We start from the raw sequence: 25,867 nt of genomic DNA on the forward strand, positions 1-25,867 counted from the left end.
GTGCTTAGTTGCTGCCATGTTTTGTGGCCAATTTGGCTGCATGTGTGTACACCGTACTTCCGGGTTGTGCGCATGCATCTGCGCCCGCCCCCACCTTTGTTTTTATTGCAATGTGCAATTCATTTGTGTGCTGTTGGTTATTGTGCAGTCAATTTGAATTTTTTTACAATGGCACTGATATGCTGTTAACCCTAACCTCTAAACCAGGGGTGGGCAAACTATTCCACAAAGGGCCGCAGTGGGTGTGGGTTTTTGTTGCAACCCATTAAGAGGACAACTTTTCACCAATCTGCTGTTTTACAAGTGCAATCAGTCGATTGCAGTCAGGTGCCTCTCATTTCTGCTGAAACCTCATTGGTTAAACTCTCTGTGCTGGGTCAGTTGGAACAATGACCAGGACCCACTGCGGCCCTCGAGGACCGGTTTGCCCACCCTTGCTCTAAACCCTACCCGAAATTCAGAATTTTTGACATTAGGCATAATCTTTGAGTTAGCGGGATTTAATTAGTCGCTGGAGTGGATTTCAACAAATTCCATGCAGTTTGTCAGTTATTTGTTAGCTTCAGGGCTCTGGAGTGGCCTAGGTAGGGCGAGTCAATGGTTGTTGAAATCAACTCCATCGACTAATCATCCTCCGCTAACTCGAAGATTAAGCCTTATGTAAAAAATACTGATTTTCCTCTTTAAATTCAATTATTGGAAAGTCAATTACATGCGATGACATATTTCTGTTGTCATTCTTATGTTGAGGCGGCAAAGGGAGAAATATTGATTTAAAAAAGTAAACAATAAATTACTTTTAAAGTAACTTAGTTACTTTGATAATAATCAGTAAGGTAACTAGATTACTTTTTCTTTTAGGCGTAATCAGTAATTAACCTTTTCAAGTAATCTGTGACAACATTGCTCAAGAGGGCAATCTCAAGTTTGGAACTGTTTGGCAATTTATTATGCATGAAGCAGAACTGTAGTGCACACAGATGCAATTTAAAAATCCAAAATCAGACCTATGTTGAGAAGTCTTGCCTGCAATGAGTAAAAGTTCCCTTTGTGAACAACTACAGCAGAAAATGAATTAGGACTTTATAAGGTAAATAACAAAGACATAATTGTCTATAAATTACATCGCGTCTGACAGTCACTGCTTTTCCATCATGTTGCATGTATTTCAATTGATTTTTCAATTGTGAGTATACTTCAGCACAATCAACCTCTTAATGTTCAGCAGAACAGCTTTAAAAAACAAAAAGCAAAACACTTCATCACTAGCACTAAGCTTGACTGCTATTATGCACCTATTAATTATGGCTGGATTTCAAGCCAAAAATAGAGCCAGTTCCGGGCAGTCAAAATGTACAGTACATTCAAAACACATCCTACTCAAAGATGATTAACATTGTTATGAAGCTTCCATGGTCACACAAAAAGGGATTCCCATGGCGAAAAACTATTGCAGAGGTCACTTAAGGTGTAGCTGCAGCACAGTGACACAGTGAGTGGGAGGACCACCCTAGTCAGCACTCTCCCTTCCATTGTAGGCGGGTAGATATTTCAAATACTGCACATGTGCGCTTTCAGATGGAGCTCACGTCCGAAGACTGCACACACATACGCCACAGATCAATGTGTCCCATATTGCAGGCGCCACTTTTTTAAGTATGTGTGTGTGAAAGCTTGCCCAAGTCATTCAGTACTAAGAAGCAACACGACAGCTTTAACTCTTTGGCTGCTATTGATGGTGATAGTCAATATCTATGAATGTATGAATGAATAAACTCTCACCTCAGAAACTTTCACTATGGATTTCACTTACTAATAGACGTTCAATCCCCTTTTAACTGGGAGGACGCCTATGGGCATAAATGGCTGCCACTGAGTTAACCAACACTTCCACTTTGCAGTCCATTCCCAATAAACCCACAGAGAATATTCTAAGTAAGCATACTCTAATCAACTCTAAGCACATACTGATTATATGAGGTTGTTTGGAATTTTATGCAACAACGCAAAATGTTGCATAAATTTCATGAATTTATTTATGCAGTTGTTTTGTCTTTAGTCTTACATTGCTGTTTTTTTTCTATTTTATATGCCAGAAAGCCCCCCTGGGCATATAAAATAGAAATAGATATGTGCAGCGTGGGTTGTGCGGGTGGCTTCGGGTTAGTGTAGCAGCTTGCACCCAGTATAATGGCAGAGATCTTATATGACATCTGTATCCTGCCACGCATGTGCCCAGAGAATATTATCCATTAGCAGACATTTGACAACCAAGAACACAAATTATGCATGCCATGGACGACCAAAAGGTATCTCAGCAGACATATTCTCATGTGCGGCGATACAAACTAGGATAAAAGCATAGTTGCTGTACCTAGTGAGGGAGTTATTGCAGAGCGTACTATAAATCATTTACACTAAATATGTATACATCTATTTTGACATCAGAACTGCACGGAAACCTTAGGATACTTTTTCAAAGATTGCAGTCTCCATAATGTCGTATCATGTGCCCATTCCTCATTGGTTGTGTATGTTGGCATTTCCAATATGATATACTGTAGGGGAATGATGCAGCAGCGGCACACATCGAAACACACACACACACCAACTCAAAATTCAATCAAGGAGGAGGATGGGGGAAGAAAATACAGAAGATTGAAGGATACCAGAGCAACACATTCAAGATGCCCAGTAGCCTTAAACAAGATGCTTGTGGAGACTGATAAGAGTCAAGGCAGCTATTCGTTTGAGCCGAGGGGAAATGTATGTCCAATGGCAACCTGTCATACAAGTACTGACTTCATTCTCACAAAAGACATGTGTGCATGTCAAACACACATGACATAACAAAGGGCACGTAGTGATAGGTGAAAAGTCTTTTTCTTGATAGAAGGGTTGGGAACATGCCAACAAGAAGGTGCCCACAGTCTTTGCTTACTTGTAGTATGATGGGGTGAGTGAGCTATATAGCGTGAGAGAGAGATTGTGAGGACCCGTCCACACTACAACTGAGAAAATGTGATTGCCTCACAACAATTCTACCAACTCAGCTTGACAGCCAGCCCAAATAACCCATTAAGTGCAGCGGACGGGAGGCAGAGAAAAGCCTGGCAGCACTACAGAGCATTCCTTTCCAGGTTTTTCTGCCTGACAACTGACATCTCAGTCATGTTTCTATCTATTGTTGCTCCTTATGTCAAAAGCCATCAACCTTTATGAATCATAATTAAATGTGAGAAGTGAAATTAGTGAACATTTCAATTTCAACTGGTACACTCACATACTTTTTAATACATCTTTAAAAAATACATTCAATCTTGGAGCTGTGCATTCCCGCATATTACAACCACAACAATAAATGCATGAATTTATACTTCACGATATCAAACGAACGTAATCATTATTACAGTTTCAAAGTCACATTACCTGATGCCACTTTTGTACTGGATGCGTTTTGATTATGTAAATGTCATAATGTACTGGCCTTTGAAGGAAATGTGTCACAGCATGAAGTTGTTAGACAAATCGAGATTTTCAGCAACGTGGTTGTCATTTGACACAAATGTGCCATCCTCTCTGCTCACCATGAAGAGCAACCTGTAGAGCAGCCTCCACGCAGCTGTGGCTTGCCGCTGTGTTCTTCGAGCCAAAGAGCATCCTTTCCTACGCAGCTTGCCTCCCCTGGATGTTGGCATGGTGCTTCCAAAGGAAGTGTGTAGAACCCAGCAGACACCCACACAAAATTATGAAAATATCTATCCCCTTTCAGTCTCCACTTTTCAGGCTGATTTTGCTCACCCTCACATCTAGTCCAGTTCAAAAGCAAATCTAGTCTTGAGTCCTTGGGGCAAAAATTTGCATGTTATCCAACCTGTTGTTCCTGTGCTGGTAACAGTCAGTGATGTGGCTGTGAGATTGTCTTGCATATCAATGAGGTGCAGGCTTATTCGCCACTTAGCTTGAAAACACTCTACCAGTATCTTATGCATCCCTCTGCCTATCAGTTTCTCAGGTGTCCCCAATCTTTAGCTCTCTTCCGTCAAGTTCTTCCTCTCACAACATGAAGACATGTGACTGGTAAGTATAATTTCCAGAGAGCTGAAAATGAAGCGGTGGGGAGCATCACTACTCTGCCTCAATAGCAACAGGACAATGTAGACTGTTCTGGCTTGTACTTCCAAACAGAGGAATAGCTGACTCAAAAATGGGAGGCTGCAAGCTATTTGAGAAAACATGCCATTACACTAAAAACTTTTATCAGAGGAAAAAAATGTAATGTTATTTTCAGTATTGTTTTTGGCAGCCCTTTTAATTGTTGTCTTAGTCTTTTTGACTAATTATTAGACATATTTTAGTCCAAAATGTTTTCGTCTTTGTCTAAATTTTGTCAACCAATCTCATACAAATTTCATCTAGTTTTAGTCAACAGTTACTCAAAATGTTTATGTCTGTAAAATTCAAAAGTATTAGTCCAAAAATAAAGGTTTCCGACAATTTCAAATCAACATAGACAACATAAACATAGACAGATGAGCCACGAACTGTATGTTAAAAAACAGTTGTCTGAGCATTTAACATCCTCTGTTTACTGACCAAAAAAGCCAAGTACCTCTGCTTTAGACTGGCCAGTGTGTTAAGAGTACGCTTGCCATTCTGAAGCTAATGCTACGCTAACGCTAGGAGTTACATGTCTGATGATCACTCACCACACACTTTTAAGGGCTATAGCAACATTGCATATTCTCTCTTGCCAAGATAAGAAAACAAACCTTACCATGTTTCCAAACAAGCAAGATAGAGCTCAGCCAAGATTGAGACACGTCCTAAACTTCAGTGAAGAGGGAGAGGCGCCACACATCTCACATGAGTGACATGACCCAAACAATGCTACGACGCAAGACGACGTATTCTACGTACAATATAAAAATGTCACGCATTGTGAATTCGTCTTGTATGACAAAAACTGGCATTCGTCTAATTATGTTCTAGTCTCCCAAGCATCATTTTTAGCTCGTCATCGTCAAAAAAAAATTGTTCGTACACGAAATATTTTCATTATCGTTATTGTTGACGAAAACAACCCTGGTTGTTTTATGGGCTTGCTGCTACCATGGTCAATGGAAATATTTAATGTCATTTTCCCCATATACTGACCAATAAAACTGTACCACAGTCTGACAGCGAAAAGCAGAAGGTCACTACTGTTGGAGAAGACATGAAAAAAACACTTTTTGTCACTATTTGTTTGATTTTTTTTCCCTATCAGATACAAGAGTCAAAAACAGGCTACGAGGAAGTTGTCAAAAAGATTTAGAAAATATTTAAATATTAGTAAGAAAACATCAATTATGGCACACAAAACTATGCAAGATTTGTGCCCTGCTCATCAAACATGATATAAAAATGCTTCAGTCTCATTGGTTTGATATGTCAATACAATGTCCTAAGGGATTGTGTTAAACACAATACAAAAATAACTCAAAGCTGTCAACGACATCACCATTTCCACAACACTTCAATAGACCTTAAGACTCACACACACAGCGCAGTTTGTTTTGCAGATGAAACACTTCAGTCATCTAATGAGCAGTTGAGATGCCCGATTTTAGCTGAAGTAAACGTTGAAGGGAATTAAAATGGAGGACAAACAACAATAAAGCCATGGGATTGTTTTTCTCTTTGTATGGAACTTGTCAAAACAGCAAGACTGTGACTTGAGAATGATGAAATAGTGATAAATTTTCAAAACTCAATAAAAGAGGACACACACTCATAAATCAAATAGAATTAGAGGGCGGTGTGAGCAGATGAGGACTGCTGACGTTCCGTTACAATCCAGCTAGTTTACCCTTTTATTATTCATCCTAAACAAATATTATTCCACAAAGTCTCAGAGGCCTTTGGGAGGAAGAGCGTGTTTTTATAATGAATCCAGCTTCAGATTAAAGCACCCATTCTCTTGTGACCCAAGGCTCTTCACATCCACTCCAATGCATGAAAGCTGCTACAGAGGCAAAATAATGCTGGTCTCGTACGTTTTTATCATTTACTAAATTGTCGAATGAAAGCTTAAAGGCGGATCCAGTTGATTGATGAATGACATTGACCAAAACACAAAGAATAAACTGGTGAAACGGGAAAAACATTCTCCTTACATACATGCACCGTAGCTAAAATTTTACCAACTAACTTCCAAAATAGCAAAGTTGAAGTTTAAAGTTATTTACCAAATTATTCATCATAAAGCAGGTTGGTTCAATACATGAAACTCCATGCCACAGACAATATTTACCGCTCGTTGGTTCCTTTTTGCATCAGTCTGACAGGAAAAGCAGCTCTCTACATTCTGTGCCAAGCAGGCCAGCTTGTCTTTAAGGAAGCGTCCCAGGCTGAGCAGCACAGAAGCCAGGAAGAGATCCTTCTCTTCAGCTTCAGAGCTAGGAGGCCAGAACCAGCACATAGCAAGCAGGGAACACAGGGCCTGGGCTGGGGACTGGTCCTGCATGAAGAGCTCAACTAAGGTGGTCAGATACAAACTCGGGCCATGATCTTCAGTGACGCTCACTGCTGGAGCCAGAGCAGCAACATCAACAGCCATGGTGGTGCCGGACACTTCTGGTGTGGTAATTCCAACCAGATCTGTGTCATGTTTCTTGTTTCCTGTGGCTGTGTCCGTTTCTTCTTCTTTGTTTTCAATCGTAAATAGTCGTTTCTAGCAACATGGACTGACAGCAGCAGACAGGCATTAACTGCACCGCCAACTGTAAACCCAGATTATTAGCCAGCTCACAGCCAGATGGCTGGCGGCTGATGGGCTTAGTCATAACACACACCTCCCTGAGTTGCAGCTCCACCAAAAACAGACCCACATTTAAAGCAGATTTTCAAAAACTTAAGAGTGGGGACAACTGTAGCTGCAAGCAAAAGCACATCAAGTTTTTGTAAATGATATTGCTATTGCTATTGCAATTGCAAATGCTAAAGGCATCGACTCTAAGAAACTTTAACAAGTCAATGTCCTAGTAACAAAACCGAAACAATGTTTCCACAATTTTCTTTTTAAGAGTTTAGAACAGAGGTGACTCAGAAACACAAAATAAAGAAATGCAGTGTAGCCAAACTATGAGCTTAAAGGCCAACAGCAACATTATCTATTATAAACAGTCAGAAATGTCAAGGACTCTTTATCAGCCCAATTATAAAATGCCTGTCTGCACAAAGAGGCTTAATATGTCTGACTGCTTTTTAATCTTTTGTTTAATACGAGACATGACAGGCTACTAACTACATTACATGTCAATCACAACATGGGTATAAATACAACAGAATTCAATTCAGCTTTACAATTGAATTGACTCTTAACATCAAGGAAGTATGGTTGCAGTCCGCCATAGTCATGACCTCCTCTTCGACAATACACAACAGGATTATTGTATTTCATTGGATTGTACAATCTATCAATGCATTATCTATAATGTTTAGAATAGAATAAAAAAAGCTTTTATTGTTATTGTACAGAGTAAGACGAGATTTAGAGCAATAACGTGCACCACATAAAACGTGCAGTACAATAAGGCTAATATTGGAGTGGGGAGGGTTACAGTATACACAGATTGGGAAAAAGTTAATAAGTCACTAGCAGCAAGTGATGATGTAGTAGTAATTTAACAGTATGTATACTGCAATTTACAGTACTTAGACTAGAATGCAGATGGCTGACTTGATTTGTGCATACATATTGATGTAACACTGCAAAATGTCATAATTTAACAGCAAATATGGCATATGGCGGAAAACAGGTGACTTGAAGTTCCGCTTTGAGACCTCCAATTTGGCCAAATTTCAAAATTGTCCGATATGCATGTGTGATACATCATTGGAAAACTTAAAATCTCCATTTTCTGGGGGAAGAAAATTTTTGAACAGGAGGGCATTTTGAAAAAAAAAAAAATTAAACAGCATAACCCTATTACAGATGCCATGACTTTAACGAGATATTATCGCGTACTTACCTTGTTTCGATCCAAAAACTCCATGTAGCATGTATCACTGAGTGTCAAGACAGCTGTGAATGCCCACAGCTGGATTTTGGGGGGATTTTATGGGTAAAACATGGCAATATAACAAGGGCCGCGAAGCAGAAATCGCAGACATCGAGGAGTGGTCGAGATTTTCTTTTTCATATATTTACCCCTTTAAACGTTATTTTTCAATTTTTCTTTGTTTGGACCAATTATTTATCATTTAACATATCCGAGAAAATATGACAGTAACAAAAAAAATACAATAAAGCGATAGTTATGAGGTAGACATCCGTGACATTTTTACAGACGCCATTTTTTTCATTGTTACACCATTTGTTTAAACGTTTAAAGTATGCGAGTGAATAATTTTTTGAAGTCTTTTTTTTTTTTAAACGAAATATTAGACATCAATTAATGATTCTAAGCTAAAAATGACAGATATTTGGAATAATAAAAATAATTAATTACCTTAGTTTTATGGCTGGGTTAAAACAAAAGCGGTTGCGCGACGTCTGTAAACGGGGGTTTTCAGGGTAAAACGGACAAATTAAAAATAGTTCCGGGGCTTAATGCGTGATGAATCTGCTATGGCAGCATATAGACATATTGTTCTATCAAACACAACAGTTGTTTTGGCTTAAAATACAGCAGTTTCTTTTCAAGAGGAGTGCAAGGGCAGAAACTTCTTTTTCAGTCTTGTCTGTGTTTTCCGCCATATGTAATACCCAGATTGAGACAAATGTCTGAGAACATAGTAGTGCAGTGGTGTCCAAACTATTCCACATTGGGCCGCAGTGGGTACTTGATTTCATTTCAACAAAACAAGATGACACCTTTTCACCAATGTGGTGTCTTGCAAGTGTAATCAGTTGAGTGCAGTCAGGTGTTGCATGTTTTAGCTGAAGCCTCATTGGTTAAACTGTCTGTGCTAGACTAGTAGGAACAAAAACCAGGACCCACAGTGGCCCTTGAGGACCAGTTCGGAGAGCCCTGTATTAGGGAGATGCATGTGACAATGTTGTGGCATTAGCAGTGCAATGACAATTGACATTTCAGTGCAAACTTGGGTACGGTGACAGTGTGGGGTGTTGTTGTTATTGTTAATTATGTGTTAGGTCATGGGGTTTTCAGCCAATCACAACCGACATTGGGTGAAAAGTGGGGGGACATAGTAATTGATTAATTTATACTATATGTTGTTACATTATGAGGCAAAGTAAACACTTAATGGGTTAGTTAACGGTAAGTCAATTTGTATTTTTTTTCTGCAATTTTTACAAATATATCATTCATGGATATTTTTCTCTATGCCGAAACTAGGTGCCACGTGGTAACAACAGATTACGACCGTGTGTCCCTCCATCTGCTCTGATCTTTGAGTATGCCATGCATATGTGTTCATTCATGCGAGATGCTTTGTAGGGCTGACATCAAACAAACTAACTGCTGCATCTTTCCTGTTCGATAACTGGTGAAAAAATGTATTGACAATTCATATTTTGCCTATTCACATCCATGTGACAACAACATGTGATGTGTGCCAATTAGGGCTGAACGATATTGGAAAAAACTTACGTTGCGACTTTTTGGGGGGTTGTGATATATTGTGATAAATACATATACAGTATCAATACTAAAACTAGAAGAATTTTCACTAGATGACCTGAATAGCTCTGTTTGGGAAGACTTTGGTTGACTCGCCATGACCACATTGTGCTCATATAATACTGTTTAATCCAGGCTAAGGGGATTCTTCTGTCAGTTTGAAGATTGCTGTATATAAAAGGGATCCAGGAGGTCATGTCTCTGCATACTTGCTCCTTTTATAAAGCAAAACATAAGCCTATGTGTTAAAAAAAATAAGAAAAACAATCGCACATCCTGCGATGGGACAATAGCGCATGCGCACACCACGATGGTGATGATCAATCGATATATTATGCAGGCCTAGTGCCAATACAATTTCAAGATGTTTTATGGCAGTTCGGTACCTCAACGTATGAACGCATCAACATCCAATGCTTTTGACATCCGACGTAAAAATTAACGTCATTCGTTCCAACAAATGACGACAAGCTGGAAGTAGGACGATTTACAACAGCGTCGCAATTTCATTGTTATCCGGGAAGATGGTTGCACGACGGATTTTCTTATGAGAGAAATCACATGTGTCCCAAGAAGGTTAATGCAGGTGGTGAAAAAAGGAAAAATGTGACGCTTAACATTGAAATTAAGATGGTAGAAAAATATGAGAGTGGTGTGCGCGTCCTTCATCTGGCTCGACAATATGGCCGGAATATGTCTACGAACTCGGCGGTCCTTGTCCGACCTCCGTTCACCAGTCTTTATAAGTTAAGGTAACAATTATTAATGTTGTTGTAACATTGGCAAGGAAGTCGCCAGCTTCGTCAGGATTTTAATCATTTATTTCACAACTTGTGCATCACAACACGGCTACTGTCCGCCGTAGCCGAGGCCAACAACAACAGAATATGAAAAGAGAAAATAAGAACTTCCCCCTCTTCCGCACCTCTCTCCCTCTCTCGTCAGTCATATAGTGCATTCAGGAACAGCATGCAAAACACAACCGTCACATTAGAATCGGAGCTTATTTAAATTTATTTATTTATTTATTTATTTGCTCAATGTATTTATTCATATTCTTATAGGAAATTTCGACTTAAAACCAGGCCCTGGAACAAATTAAATCCGAATTTAGAGGTACCACTTTAGGCATATTAGGGGGTGGGACGACACAGGTAACTCACAATTTGGTACTGTGACGATATGTGACCCAAAAAAATTATAACATTACGATACACAATATCTATTGTCTGCAATGATGCATTTATTCAATGCCAAAACGTGTACAATGTACAGAGAAACATGCATTTGCAACTGCACTAATCTTGTAAATGTAAACACTGCATACTTGGATAATTAATGTGCATGAACATTAATAACATGTTTTATGTAAACCAGGACAGTGCACTTCTTTCTGGTACTGAAAAGTCAGTATCAAGTTAATTTTGCATTGTACCTCACACCTAGTCCTGAAAATGTTATCACTGTACAGCTGGACAAGTTAAAATTCATGAACATTCATAACATGACCCTGTACAGACAGACACATTAAAGTGCACCAACATTAATAACATGTTTTATGTAAACAAGGACAGTGCTCTGCTTTCTGAAACTGAAACGTCAGTAGCAACTTGATTTGTTTTTCTGTGTTCGCATTTTTCGCCATTCTTGCATCTGTTCTTCTATTGTCTAATGTCTTCTTCTATTGTCAACTCTTCACCGGCTGCCTACTTTACACCCGTTTATAGGATTAGTGCCCCAAAAAAAGAGAGTAGGTACTGTCACTGACAACAGGGTAAATCCATTATAAAATATTGATACTTGCCGTCAGTCTATCGATTATGTATTGTGACAGAAAGCGCAATACCGTAATTTTTCTCCACCACTAATATAAATATATATATATTAGGCCTGTCAACAATAACGCGTTAACGACCATGATTAATCTGGAAATATTAACGCATACAAATTTTTTAAAAAAACGCAATTTACAATTTTAGTTTGGCCACAACTGCCTCTCGTAGTCCCACACGCTGATGTTTACATTCTCCACGCAGCAATGCAGAACAAAATGCAGCCAGTCACGATGGGTGAGGATGATGACCCAGGACTGCTTCATGGCAAATTCCGTTTTAAAAAGATGCTTAATGGAAATCTGGATAAAACTAAAGTTGTGTGCACATACTGCTGTGATGAACTGTGCTTCCATCGAAGCACAACCAGCCTAAAGTACCACCTTCGGGCAAAGCATATCTTTGCTAGTGTTAGCAATGACGCTAACACCGCGGGAACAAGCCGCAGTCATCAAGCTACGCTGGCAGAGTGCTCAGACTCGTCAACAAAAAGACAACAAATAGGTTGACTACTGCTATCGCTACATGGGTAGCCAGGGACCGTAGACCAATTGACATAATCGAAGACGAGGGCCTTGAAAATCTCATCCAGATAGCCATGGGCGACCCAACATACAGAACACCTTCACGGGCATCTATTGTCACAAAAATTCATGAACTTTTTGAAAATGAAAAGGCAATGAAGGTGGAGCAACTAGCCAGAGCTACGTTTGTTGCACTGACAGGAGACCACTGGACATCGGTAAGCAACCATAATTATCTCGGGGTAACTGCACACTTGTTCGATGACAGCTGGCGGCTGCATTTGTTTGCGTTATGTGTTGTGAAAACAGAAGAAAGGCATTTCACTGAAGCATGTGCTTGTCAGTTTCTGGATTTTGCCAAAGAGTGGGGGATAACAGACAAAGTTACTACTATTGGAACAGATAGCGCTCGAAATATGATGGCATATCTCACACAGCTTTCAGGCCATTTAGTGTAAAACTGCAAATGCTGCATTTTTGTGTGTGAAATGTTCTATTTAACAGACAAGTTGTTTACACATTTTTTGAAACACTAGCTATTGTTCCTGTATTGTGCTTGTCTGCTCTTTAAATTGGCAGTTAATTTGGGGTAATATGCCAAACGGTACTTGAGCCACATTGTTAGTCTGAGGCACTTTAATCTGTTAAAGCTTTTTGCTGTATAATACAATTTATTTTATTCAATTTATTTTATACGAGCTGAGTTGTTAAATAAAAATTTAAAACTATTTGGTTAAGTATTAATTCATTCACAAATAATACATTTCATCTTAAAGCAAATTTTAAGTCAATTATAGTATTTTCCTAGATTTTTTTTTCCTGAAGAGCAACTTTAATCATCCCGAGGGAAATGTGATTAATCATTATAAATCACACAGTTGACATATGATTAACTAGATTACATTTTTAATCGTTTGACAGCACTAATGTATATATAGTACATATAAAAATTATATATCAATCACTGCATTAACTCACAGCCACAGGAATTACAATCAGTCCCAACAGTAAACAACAATGTTAACGCTGCCTAGTAAACACTTCACCACAAATATTCACAGAGATCTCTCAAGTCTAATTAGCGTAAATCGAAATGCAGTAGACCAATTAATCAAAAGGTAGCCAGACTTAGCGAGGCGGCTGATTACAAGTTGTGACAAGAGGCTTGAAAATAATCGGTCCTTCATTTTCCATCCATCTTTATTGACATTCACAACCATATGCATACGCACAAACATCTCTTGGCTTTTACGTGGTAGATATCTATCTTGTAACATGATCCACCCCTTCCTAGGAAACACATCCCTCACTTTGGGACACCGAATTTTTATTTACAAGATCAGTAATTCTTTTTGTAACGTCTTCATTGTGACATTGTATCGATGAGAGAATATTTTCACTCCTTATAGAATAAGACACACCAACACACGCATTTCTTCCATTTGTTCCTCCATAAAAGACAAATACTGAGCCTGAGCAGCAGTGGTGCAGTGCAGAGGGACTGACTCATATTGCCACTAGGAAGAAATCAAGTGACGATAACAGAGGAGCTAAGTGAAGAAGATTAAGCTGCCCTCTACTTTTGTTATATGACTGGAGGTCAACTTTAGTCAAGTCATGGCAGCTGCTACAATTAAAAGTTGTTTCCAGACATATGGCCTCAATGTACAGTGCAACCGTTGAAAATTAGCCGAACAGTAAAGATCATTCTCATTATGTCTGCAACTGGTCAGTAGAATCAGTCCCAGTGTGTATAACAGCTATTTTGCAAAACAGAACATGAAACAGCATTGCATGAATTGAACATGCATTGATGCAAGACAATGAATGAATATGCATGAACAAACACATTGGTGAACAAACACATTGGCTTGGAAGCATCCAGATATGTCTGCATCATTAACAGATGGCTTTTCATGATGACCATACACACTCATTACCACTCTCTATAAACATCAGCATACTCATTCCCCCCATTACATTACAGCAGTGAGGCAGATCTCCCACAAGGCCCAGACTCACACTCATTTTAATGACTTCATTAAAGTTAGTTCAGATATTGAAAAACCTAACCAGATATTTAAGAACCACCAAGACAGAAATAGAAGTGCGATCGGCTATAATTCCTCAGGGACAATCATTTGGCATGTTTAGAGATATTTTTAAGAAGCATGAGAACGGATGCAGGATTGTCTTAAAAGGTGGAAAAGCACTATATAAGTAGAACACCATTCACCAACCAGAACGCAAACTTTCCAAATACACTACAATATGTCACAAAGATGATGCTTGCCTTTGCAGATGATAAGATGATGTTTGAGTGAATGTCAGGATAAGACAAGAGCATCTGACAACTGTTTATTTGGCCCTAAGCTGGATATCGCACTGTGTGTACATGCAGCAAGTAGTTGTTAGCTCTTGAGTTACGTTGGTTCAGGAGCTCTTGCCATTGATCCTACTGCAGTGGTATGAAAAAGTATCTGAACCATTTGGTATTTTTTACATTTCTGTATAAAATCACCATCAAATGTGAGCTGACCTTTGTCAAAATCACACAGATGAAAAAACTGTCGGCTTCCAGTAAAACTAGGTGTTCATATTTTAATGAGGATAGTATGCAAACAATGACAGAAGTGGGAAAAATAAGTCAGTGAACCATCAAATTTAATATTTTGTGCCCCCCCCCCCCCCCCCCCCTTTAGAAGCAATAACTTCAACCAGACGCTTCCTGTAGCTGCAGATTAGTCTGGCACATCAATCAGGACTAATCTTGGCCCATTCTTCTCTACAAAACTGCTGTAGTTCAGTCAGATTCCTGGGATGTCTGGCATGAATCACTGTCTATATCTCAATAGGGTTCAGGTCTGGACTTTGACTTGGCCACTCCAGAATGTGTATTTTCTTCTTCTGAAACCATTCTGAAGTTGATTTACTAATGTGTTTTGGATCATTGTCTTGTTGCAGCCTCTTTTTAGCTTCAACTGTCTGACAGACGGCCTTCCGGTTTTCCTGCAAAACATCCTGATAAACTTTTGAATTCATTCTTCCATTAATTATTGCAAGTTGTCAAGGCCCTGAGGTAGCAAAACAGCCTAAAATCATGATGCTCCCTCCACCATGCTTCACAGTGGGGATAAGGTGTTGATGTTGGTGAGCTATTCCATTTTTCCTCCACACATGACATTTTGTGTTACTCCATAACAATTCAACTTTGGTTTCATCAGTCCTTAAAATATTTTGCCAAAACGTCTGTGGAGTGCCTCCAAGTGCCTTTTTGCGAACATTAAACGAGCAACAATGTTTTTTTAAGGACAGCAATGGCTTCCTCCATAGAGTCCTCCCATGAACACCACTCTTGGCCATAGTTTTACATACAGTTGATTTGTGCAGAGATATTGGACTGTGCCAGTGATTTCTGCAAGTCTTTAGCAGACACTTTATGGTTCTTTTTTACCTCTCTGAGTATTCTGCGCTGAACTCTTGACATCATCTTTGGTGGACGGCCACTCCTTGGGAGAGAAGCAACAGTGCCAAACTCTCTTCATTTATAGACAACTTTTCTGACTGTCGATTGATGAACATCCAGACTTTTAGAGATGGTTTTGTATCCTTTCCCAGCTCTATACAAATCAACAATCCTTGACCGCAGGTCTTCAGACAGCTCTTTTGATCGAGCCATGATGCATATCAGACAATGCTTCTCATAAAAAAAATTATTACCAGGTGTGTGTTTTATTGTGGGCAGGGCAACTTTAAGCCACTCATCAGTGATTGGGCACACGCCTGACTTAAAATGTTTGGTGAAAATTGTTTTCAATTGCTCTTTAAGTCTCCTTAGGCAGAGGATTCACTTACTTATTTTCACCCTTCTTTCATTGTTATTTCTCCCCACACTGATCATCCTGCATGACAGTAATAAGATGTGTTTATACTAGTGGCTATGATGAAACATCCTAATTAGGGTAATCTGAGGAATTTGTGCCAGTCTGGTTACAGCCACACATCCGCCATTGTGACAGCTCACGTGTGCACACACACACACATACACACACGCCCGCATACATTCTGAAATAATAGAGACACATACTTCACGTCAAGTCTGCACGACAATGGAAACATTCTTTTTAGCTCCACCTACCTTGCTGAGCTGAACAGGCCTGTGTGCGCAGTGGGAGTGACTCTCCAGCCCGGCACACATGGACTCGTTACCCTCCGCTGCAGTGCACAAGTCTGGGAGACAGAGAGAGGTGGGTTAAGTTGTAGGTATGTGTTCCTCAAATCACCGCAGCATAGAGGCTTATTGAATTACAGTGACCACTAAACACAAACTATAGTGTCGCAAAGCCATCAAAGGCGCCGAACAGACCCCGTGCAATATCTATAAATGAAAGAAAACAGCACTCAAAAAAGATGAGTAAAAAAAAAAACAAATCTCAAGGTACAGTTTGCCATTTTGTCTCTGAAAGTAAAAGTCACACATTGACTGTTTTCTTGAAAACCTTTTACATCTAGCCACTCTGAAAAGGTATTTTTAGATGATTTCTGATACGGCCTACAGCTCATTAAATTCAAGGTTCTTGTTCCAAAGTGCAGCAGTTGGCAAATGAAAAGACTACCCTTGATTGTAGACTGGGAGGTAAGCCAATCCGACAGCAGGAAACAAAAGAAAACTTCTGGACCGCCAATGGAGCTAAACATGTCCTTTCTGAACCGACAATTGCTGTCAACCAAATTGCAGACTGCTGGAGAAGAAATTCTAAATCTAAATTTGATGGGGTTGACTTAGACATTACCAAAGACAAAAGACATAGCTTTCACAAAGGAATGTGGTTTTGGCAACTAATAATTCCTCTTCATCAGTGCATACATCCCTACCTCCTTTTTGTACAGACAGGCTGGGATCATCTGCCCTCTAGAGACTGATAAGAAAACTGCAAGCACTTTGATCACACCGTTTACTGTAATGAGGCTTTCAAGTCATTAATCCCTCTGAGTTTAATTAAAGATACTCCAAGGAAAGGCTATGTTAATGAATAACTACCATCAGGATAACATAAAATGTTCTGACTGTTTTTTTGGAAATAAAAGCAATAAAAAGGCATGACAATGTGCATGCATGCTGAGGGAAAATGTGACTTCCACAGTGTGGTTCATTTAACTTTAATCACACTGCTCATTAATGTGTCATTTTGTTTGTTTTGGAAAGTACAGTACATTTCTCTTGGAAATCGAAATCACATTTTCAGGTCTGATTTCTGAACATTCTGCATAATACCATAGACTTCATTACCTATTGATGTGACACTTAGTCATTCTTTGCGTAACGCCTTATCAGAGGGAGCCGAGCTTCATTTAGTAATAGCCGAAGACCGCACACGCTCAATGTCGGATTTAAGCTTGGATTTTTGAAGAACTACGAAAGCCATATCGCATACAAATAGGAAGGATTGTCTCAGGAATGATTTGTTCGAGGATTCAAGATAAATATTATATTTTTCGTGCCATGCATGCGTGATTAAAGCATTTATTTGCAGGAATTTTCTTCTTTGTTTACACATGGAGGCGGCTAATTTTCGTAACTGACTAGCCTCATAGTTGGCAATATTTACGCGAAATGCTACCTGCACGATTTTTTTGCTTTTAACCAAGAATCAAGACTGTTTTACGTCAATGTATATGAAGAATTCATAGATTTAGGCATTTATTCACAACAATTTTCGCCAGAAAAACTCTCCGCCAGGTGGCCGCTAGCCTCATTCGCTAACAGGGTAGCATTGTACTTTGACAATATACGTGAAATAAACGCTAACTGCACGGTTTCTTTGCTTTTAACCAAGAATTGAGACTGTTTTACGTCCATATCTATGAAAAATTAGGGGATTTACGGTACGCATTTATTCACAAGAATTTTCGCCAGAAAATCTCTGTTTACGTCAGGGGGCCGCTAGCCTCATTTGCTTATAGTATATAGAGTAAAATGATTATAAAGGGCTATTCTATTCTATAATAAGTTGTGATTGTATGTAGAATATATTCATAATCTATTTACATATTATTTATAATTGATTCTGCATGTTTTCCTGAAGTATTAAGTTTCTGATGTTAAATTGAGTGATTTGTTAGCAGTTTAAAACTTGCAGTAAATAAAACAAAATTAAGTTGCAATTTTGGTCAAAAACTTATTTGATATGTTAAATATTGCTATTGATCCTGAAAATATAGGTGATTATCTCTGTATTTGGTGACTTTTGTGCAACTAGTGTAAAATATAGCCATTTTAAGTTGTGTTATACTTTTTAAAAAAGATAATTAATTGGGATTTTATAAGGGAACGACTTTGATTTTTTTGATGCCGCTGCTCAAGGAGACTCATATATGGCGAAGGTAGGTGCCTGTTTTGGTTTTAGGTCGGTAGCAGCTTTGGTTTTGAAAATATTTGAATTTGAAGGTTTTGAAAATAGGCCCCCTACGAATCGGCCCTGGTTCCCGTGTCATGTCAATAGGTTATGAGGTCTATGATAATACAAACAATGATTCAGGAGTTAAATTTATCATAATTTAGGAGATAAATTTATTGCACCCAACAGACTTATGGTGAATTAGATATGTATTAGCGGCAGCCTCTCATTAAAGGGACTAATCCGTCAACATGATAAGGTGAGAAAATTAGAGTAGGAAGAATGTAGTTGCATATACAGTGGTACGTCGACATACGATCGCAGATTTTTTTTTTTTTTTTTTTTTTTGAAGAAAAATCAACACGGGTCCAAAGAAGGTTAGTGTCAATGGTGCAAAAAGGAAAAAGGTGACGCGTACCATTGAAATTAAGAAGGAAATGATAGAAAAATATGAGCGTGGTGTGCACGTCAGTGAACTGGCCTGACAATATGGCCAGAACATGCCTACGATCTTGAGGACGACTGTCATGACTATTATGATTATTATTATTGTAACATCGGCAAGTAAAGGGAGTGTGAAATTTCCGATTCCTAGATCATTTGCGATTCGGCCGCTGAAGATTCGAGAACGATTCACGAACATCCATATTGCGATTATTTAAATATGGTAAGTATAGCGGAAGACAGTCAGCTCAGTTTTCGGGACGCAATGAGGAACGGACCAAGAGTAAACATCCAAAACTCATGCCGGTAGGTAAAAAACCGCCGACAGCCGCTACAAAAAACGCCCAGTTGCTACTAACTTCACCCACGTTGCTACAACCTAAGCCCACATAATGCTACAGTAGATATGTATATGACATGAATATAGAACTAGATGCGAAATTATAGACTCGGCGGCGATAGCACATGTATAGAGAAATAGATGCGAAATGATAGACTCGCCGGCGTTAGTAAACAGCCGCCATCTTAAAGCAGTAGACTTCTCAGGAAGGCTCTGTTGTAGCGAACATTCCGAGCGAACCTAATTAACTTTTTATCTAAAATAATGCTTGACTTGAATCTATCTTTAAATGATGAAACAGTTTTAAAACTTTCACATGTCGAAAGTAAACGGAAGGGAAATTATGGAATAACGGGAGCAATTTTAACAACTTTAACGGTTGATTCACAACATTAAATTAATTGAATGTAGTTTAAAGCTGCTACAGAATGGGGACTTGAGTATTTTGTTAGCTTGATACTGAAATAGTAGTTTATTGAAGAGGATTTTTGCACTTTTTTTGTAATAATGTATTAAACATTAGAAGCAGCTCATAGCTGGGGGGTGGGGGTGGGAGTTGTGCATCAATAATCTATTTGTATAATCGAGTTGTAGCCTCTGAATCGTAATTGTAATCGAATCGTGAGGTGCCTCAAGATTCCCACGTCTATCGGCAAGGAAGTCACCAGCTTTTAATCATTTATTTCAGGACTTGTGCAACACAACACGGATACTGTCCGCCGTAGCCGACGCCAACAACTACAGAACATGGACAGAGAAAGTAAAAACTTCCCACTCTTCCGGACCTCTCTCACTCTTGCCAGTCACAGAGTGCATTCAGGAACAGCAGGAACAAAACTAACACTTTAGAACCCGATTCGTTCCATTATTATTATTATTACGATTGTATTTATAATGTATTTGTTTTGCTATGTGCAACTGCTATTTGTAATTGTACTTACAGTATTTATTAAGTATGTAGCATAGGTTTTTGGGCTGTGAACGAATTAATCAAATTATTATGTATTAGTGGAAAATCAGTGGATTTGGTTCCACAAAATCTATTAATTTGAATTGATACAGTTGAAGAATCTACATGATGTGTCAATGTAGCACCTGAGGAGGACTTGGCTTTGACTTTGAACGCTGGAGGAGGAAGTAAATTGCCAGAGGGACTATTTTGAGGCGGGGGTCCATCCCGCCTCAGGCACATGTTCAGAGTTTGCTCAGAAAACAGCATCTGGATCAGTGTCAGGTCAAGAGCTGATACATAGCGACCATTCAACATTAAAACCTCATCACCTGGTCGCAAACCTAGAATAAAAATATAAAACATGTTAGAAAATGTGAAGCATATAACATTGTACGTGAAGTTTGCGGTCTATCTGTTGTTGCTTTTGGTACCTTCGGTGAAGCCTTGGCCATCAGGAAGCACCTCACTAACAAATATTCGACTATTTTTCTGACTGTCTATCTGTCCTGTTACAGCAAATCCTGTATGCAGGAGAAGAACCCGAATGAATAAGCATAAAGCTGAAATGCAAAGGTTTTCAACACCAACTTACCGAAATCTCCATTACCGCTTGTCCTGTTCATTTGCAAGGTAAACATATTAACTGGGACCATCTCCAACTGGCCAACCTACATGGTAATATTAGATGAATCAACACAACTACATAAACAAGTGCTTAATAAAGAGCATGCTGTGACTGCTTGTTCTCCTCACCAAATCGCAAACAAGCTCATCAGGCGCCACAGATCGAATCTCGGTATCTTGTCCCGCTTGCCTGTGCAGACGCAGTCGGTGCAAGTCTGGGTCCAGCTGTTTAGTCTGTTTACACAAGAGATTCTAATGCTCAGCACCTTGTGTGCGCAGACTTATCGGACATATTTCATGCACCAACGCTTGGTTCGACAGCTGCGGTACAGTAGAGGCGTGAATTATTCACTGAATTTACACTCAACGGTGAGACCGTTGCGGTAAACAAAATAGCATCACCCAAGTGAATACAGCCTATCCGTCAGTCTTGTGGGACTGCGCGAAGTTGACACGGGTTGAATAAGTATGCAGCTTTAAACCCCCAATGGAGTGTAAAATCACATCTGCTTTAATTTTAATTAGGGCTGTCAAAATGATCGCGTTAACGGGCAGTAATTAATTTTTTAAAATTAATCACGTTAAAATATTTGACGCAATTAACGCACATGCCCCGCTCAAACAGATTAAAATGTGCAGTACAGTGTAATGTCTGCTTGTTACTTGTTTTTTGGTGTTTGGTTCCCTCTGCTGGCGCTTGGGTCCAACTGATTTTATGGATTAGTACCATGAGTGAGCATGGTGTAATTATTGACATCAACAATGGCGAGCTACTAGTTTATTTTTTGATTGAAAATTTTACAAATTTTAAAAAAACAAAACATTAAGAGGGGTTTTAATACAACATTTCTATAACTTGTACTAACATTTATCTTTTAAGAACAACAAGTCTTTCTATCCATGGATCAATTTAAGAGAATGTTAATAATGTTAAAGCCATCTTGTTGATTTAATGTTATAATAAACAAATACAGTACTTATGTACCGTATGCTGAATGTATATATCCGTCTTGTGTCTTATCTTTCCATTCCAACAGTATTTACAGAATATATGGCATATTTTATAGATGATTTGAATTGCGATTAAGTCCGATTAATTAATTTTTAAGCTGTAATTAACTCGATTAAAAATTTTATTCGTTTGAAAGCCCTAATTTTAATGCATTATTGACGGTTTTTACATAAATAGTCTAAAAAAACATTTAAGACTAACTGTTGGGGAGTTCCTCTACTGTAGGTTTAAAATCGACCACAAAGTACAAAAATAATCAACCTGACTAACATATTATATAGCTACAAACAACAGACATATTTTTCCTTTTATTGTGCTTACAATCACTAACCTTGCAGACCTCAAGGAGAAGGTCAGTAGCAGTTTGCTGACTTCTTACATGAACCTGGGCTGTCAGGCCATCTGGCATGTAGACACAGGTCAGCGTTCCTGTGGGAGAGCTGATGATATCCCATAAACCTTCCTCAGGGGGCGACATGGAGTGGATCCTGGTGAGCGTATTCATTCTCTGTAGTAAACCAGATTGATGTTATAGAACGAAAACACATGAATCAAATCAGCTGTAATACTCTAAACCAGATTGATGTTATAGAACGAAAACACATGTATCAAATCAGCTGTAATACTCTAAATGAATTTCTATGTTGAAAGTGTGTCAATGTGAAAATCAGTCAATTCCTTCAAGTGTGATAAAGATAATCAACGTAATCATCACGTTAAAAGGTGGTAAAATGTAATTTTAAAAAAAAAAACATTAGGGGTGGGCATTTTAGCCCTCAACTTTGGGCAGCTTGGGGTTATCCTTCATCCTTGGTGTCTGGACGGAAATGCGCCACCGTGGCGTCAGGGGCCTACTGGAGACACCAAATTACAGCTCATGACCACAATTGTTAAGGTGCTAAAGCAGTCTGGTTGAATGAACAAAACCTCGTTGAATGAAGTTCTTTAGTGATTCAGCACTTCTGCAAAAGATGACATGACTCTGTGGTTGAGACATGAGAAAAGTAAATGCCTTAAAGAATGGAATGAGCTGGTCACATGACCAAGACTTAAATACACAAAGTCCTAACGTAGAGTGGTATGTGACTGTGGGTTCTCGGCCATTTTAGTCTGATGTTAGTGTGCTTTCTGTGCTTTCACCCTGAAATACCCTTAGCTATACTAGTGAGAAGGCCACTACAAACTATCATGAGCTCAAGCTTAGATAACCATAGAGGCACTCATTAGACTTTATTTTCCAAATCTATTCATGACGAGTCCTCAAAAATAAAAATCCAGCAGTGTTCTTCTCAAAATATTTCTTGAACAAGCAGGGATGGATGAACACAAGGTGCTGCTTCAACACCAAACTTCACCTATCCATTTAGAGTTGTGAGGTCAATGCTTGCCCACTGAGGATGAAGTAACAAGCATCACGGCAACTAGTTACATAACCACCCCATTTGTGTCACAGCATTATGGCGTGACTGGAAAACTAAGATTTTGTTGCCTCCACTGACCTTAGCGGCAGCTGATTTAACACTGCACGCCCATTCATGGTCACAGAGGGTGAGAACAGGCAGGCCGTTGCCTGGTCAACCTTCCACCACCAAGCGCCAACAAGGCTGTGGAGACGGCACGTGCTTCGACATCAACAAGTGCCCTGTGTGGTCAGTCTGTGGGCACTATTCATGTTTACACTCAGTCAGAAATACATTCAAACTGATAGTTCAGTCTTTCCTCTCTAAAGCGGAAACTACTCCCAAAGTAGCCAGCCGCCAAACGCTTCTAGAAAAAGGATATTTGTTGACAGCTGCATAAATACTACACCCTTTCTCCAGAAAGCAGCCTTTCTGCTCCACTTAGCAACCGAGGGACACAAATATTTCAGTTTGGACTAAAATAGATTTGACGAGCCATAAAGAAGAAAAAGAACAGTTGAAGAAAATTCCAACCAATTTCCTTCAATTACATGTATTAAAATTGCATTACTTTTAGTTTCCTAAAAGCTTCACCCAAACTGCTTTACACCACAGGACAAAGATGACAAGATCTCAGAGCTGAACGTAGTCCATCTGTCAGGTAAAATGTGGAGATTTCATTGGGAATGACAGTTAAACACTTAAGGTCCTGAGCCTTTTAGGGTTTTTTTGGCCTTTTAAAAATAAAAAATAAAAAAAATAAAACCTTTTTCTCCCTATACCAGGGGTGGACAAACCGGTCCTCAAGGGCCGCAGTGGGCACAGACAGTTTAACCAATGAGGTTTTAGAGGAAGCAAAAAGCACCTGACTGCAACCAACTAATTGCAATTGTAAGACACCAGATTGGTGTAAAGCTGTCCCTCTGATGGGTTTGAACAAAAACCAGCACCCACTGCAGCCTTTTGTGAAAGTTTCCCCACTCCTGCCCTATACCATGTTACAATGTCCATGCCCCTAGGTATCATTTAGCCTTAAAATGTGTTTTACTTCTATTAAAGACATCATAATCAGTCAGATGTAGGATGGTAGGCTACCATGCAAGGTACCAACTATCCCATTTTACTTTAATTACTTGCAGCAAGAGGTGAAGGCAGTAAAGACCAATGTCATGAGGTACAAATACTCTTAAATACAAATGTAATTCACTTAATCGCACACGAATAACATTAAATGGCTGTTTATTAAGTTAATGTAGAGGATGCAATCTTGTCAAAAGATGACTCACTTTCAAAGAAATATAGTGTTCCCTTACGTATCAGTGTTAATGGGGACCAGTGTTGTTAACCTTACTTTAAAAAATGTAATTACCATAATTTTTGCACTATAATGCACACCTGACTATAAGCCACCACCCACCAAATTTGACACGAAAACGGCATTTGTTCATAGATAAGACCAGGGGTGGGCAAACCGGTCCTCGAGGGCCGCAGTGGGTCCTGGTCTTTGTTCCAACTGATTCAGCATGGACAGTTTAACCATTGACGTTTCAGTGGAAACAAGAAGCACCTGATTGCAATCAACTGATTGCACCTGTAAGAAACCAGATTGGTGAAAGACTGTTCTCATGATGGGTATGAGCTAAAACCCGCACCCACTGTGGCCCTTTGTGGAATAGTTTGTCCACCCCTGGATAAGACGCACTGGACTATAAGTCGCAGCCGTTGAAACTGTATGATGAGATATTTACACCAAAAGATATCAACCGGTAACACTTTATTTGACAGCGGCATCATAAGACTGTCATGAGGCTTAATGAACCACTGTGAGGTGCGAAGCTTCATTGCTTCAAGAAGCTTCAATTTGGCCATCACACATGCCACAAGAGAATCTCTTGGGGGAGACAGTCAACCTCTGCTGCCACATGCTGTCAACACTGTTGTCTTTCAACATGCCTCCTAGCATGCGTTGCGGTGCTACAGATGTAAATAACAAATGCAAATTCATGTTCTCTGCTAATTATTTCTTCAGTTACTGTTCTAGTTGTTTCATTAATTGCTACATATGGAATTTAGTAACGCTTAATTTGAGGGTTAGTCATAAGACCATCATAATTATGACATTACATATGTACATACATATTTCTAGAACTCTTATTTTTATAACAACATTTAAAAATCCGCAATGCACTGAAGGTGCGAAAGTTGAGCCACAAATTTAGTGATGGACCAGTATATTAAACAATGAAAAAAATAAAATAAATATTTAAAGAATATATATGTGAATCTGTTACAGATAACTTTATATTATTTATTCTGCTTTATGATGAGTTTTGTTGTGTCAAGTTAACTTTCGGTTTAGAGTGCAGGAAATAAAAGTCAAACTAGTTTGACATGAACAGACAACCTCGTGCAATACAACCACATTGAGCTAGGTGGGGCGTTAAATTCCTTTGTCCTAGACCGGGGGTCAGGAACCTATGGCTCGCGAGACATATCTGGCTCTTTGGAGGAGTGCATCTGGCTCTCGGTCAACCCGTAATCTTAAATGTGGAACCGGCTGGCTCGCTTGACATAAACGAGCTGTGATGAGCTGATGGCGAATTCACACATTGATTTTGGATATTTTAAACATACATCGCAATGATATGCTTCAATTCTGTGCCCATTGGTGGTCCTCCTGTCACGGAATGCACGGAGATTGGCATTACA

At 39.1% G+C, this 25,867-nt stretch overlaps 1 protein-coding gene across 8 annotated transcripts in view; it reads right to left on the reverse strand.

The window, feature by feature from the left end:
- The window catches only part of tiam2a (TIAM Rac1 associated GEF 2a), a 216,878-nt gene that overhangs the window by 46,793 nt on the left and 144,218 nt on the right, over nt 1–25,867 (reverse strand). For 7 of the 8 annotated variants that reach the window (XM_057859457.1, XM_057859452.1, XM_057859454.1 and 4 more), the window contains 6 exons: nt 22,090–22,266; nt 20,876–20,980; nt 20,715–20,790; nt 20,554–20,643; nt 20,266–20,463; nt 16,127–16,218 (listed from right to left, as the gene is read on the reverse strand). In XM_057859457.1, coding sequence (XP_057715440.1) covers nt 16,127–16,218; nt 20,266–20,463; nt 20,554–20,643; nt 20,715–20,790; nt 20,876–20,980; nt 22,090–22,266 — 738 coding nt within the window. Of the gene's footprint in view, nt 1–6,295; nt 6,762–16,126; nt 16,219–20,265; nt 20,464–20,553; nt 20,644–20,714; nt 20,791–20,875; nt 20,981–22,089; nt 22,267–25,867 lie in introns of those variants that run through there. The other variant, XM_057859459.1, reaches the window with a different exon arrangement.

Source organism: Corythoichthys intestinalis, chromosome 15 (assembly GCF_030265065.1).
Source record: "Corythoichthys intestinalis isolate RoL2023-P3 chromosome 15, ASM3026506v1, whole genome shotgun sequence".
NCBI classification, from domain to species: domain Eukaryota; kingdom Metazoa; phylum Chordata; class Actinopteri; order Syngnathiformes; family Syngnathidae; genus Corythoichthys; species Corythoichthys intestinalis.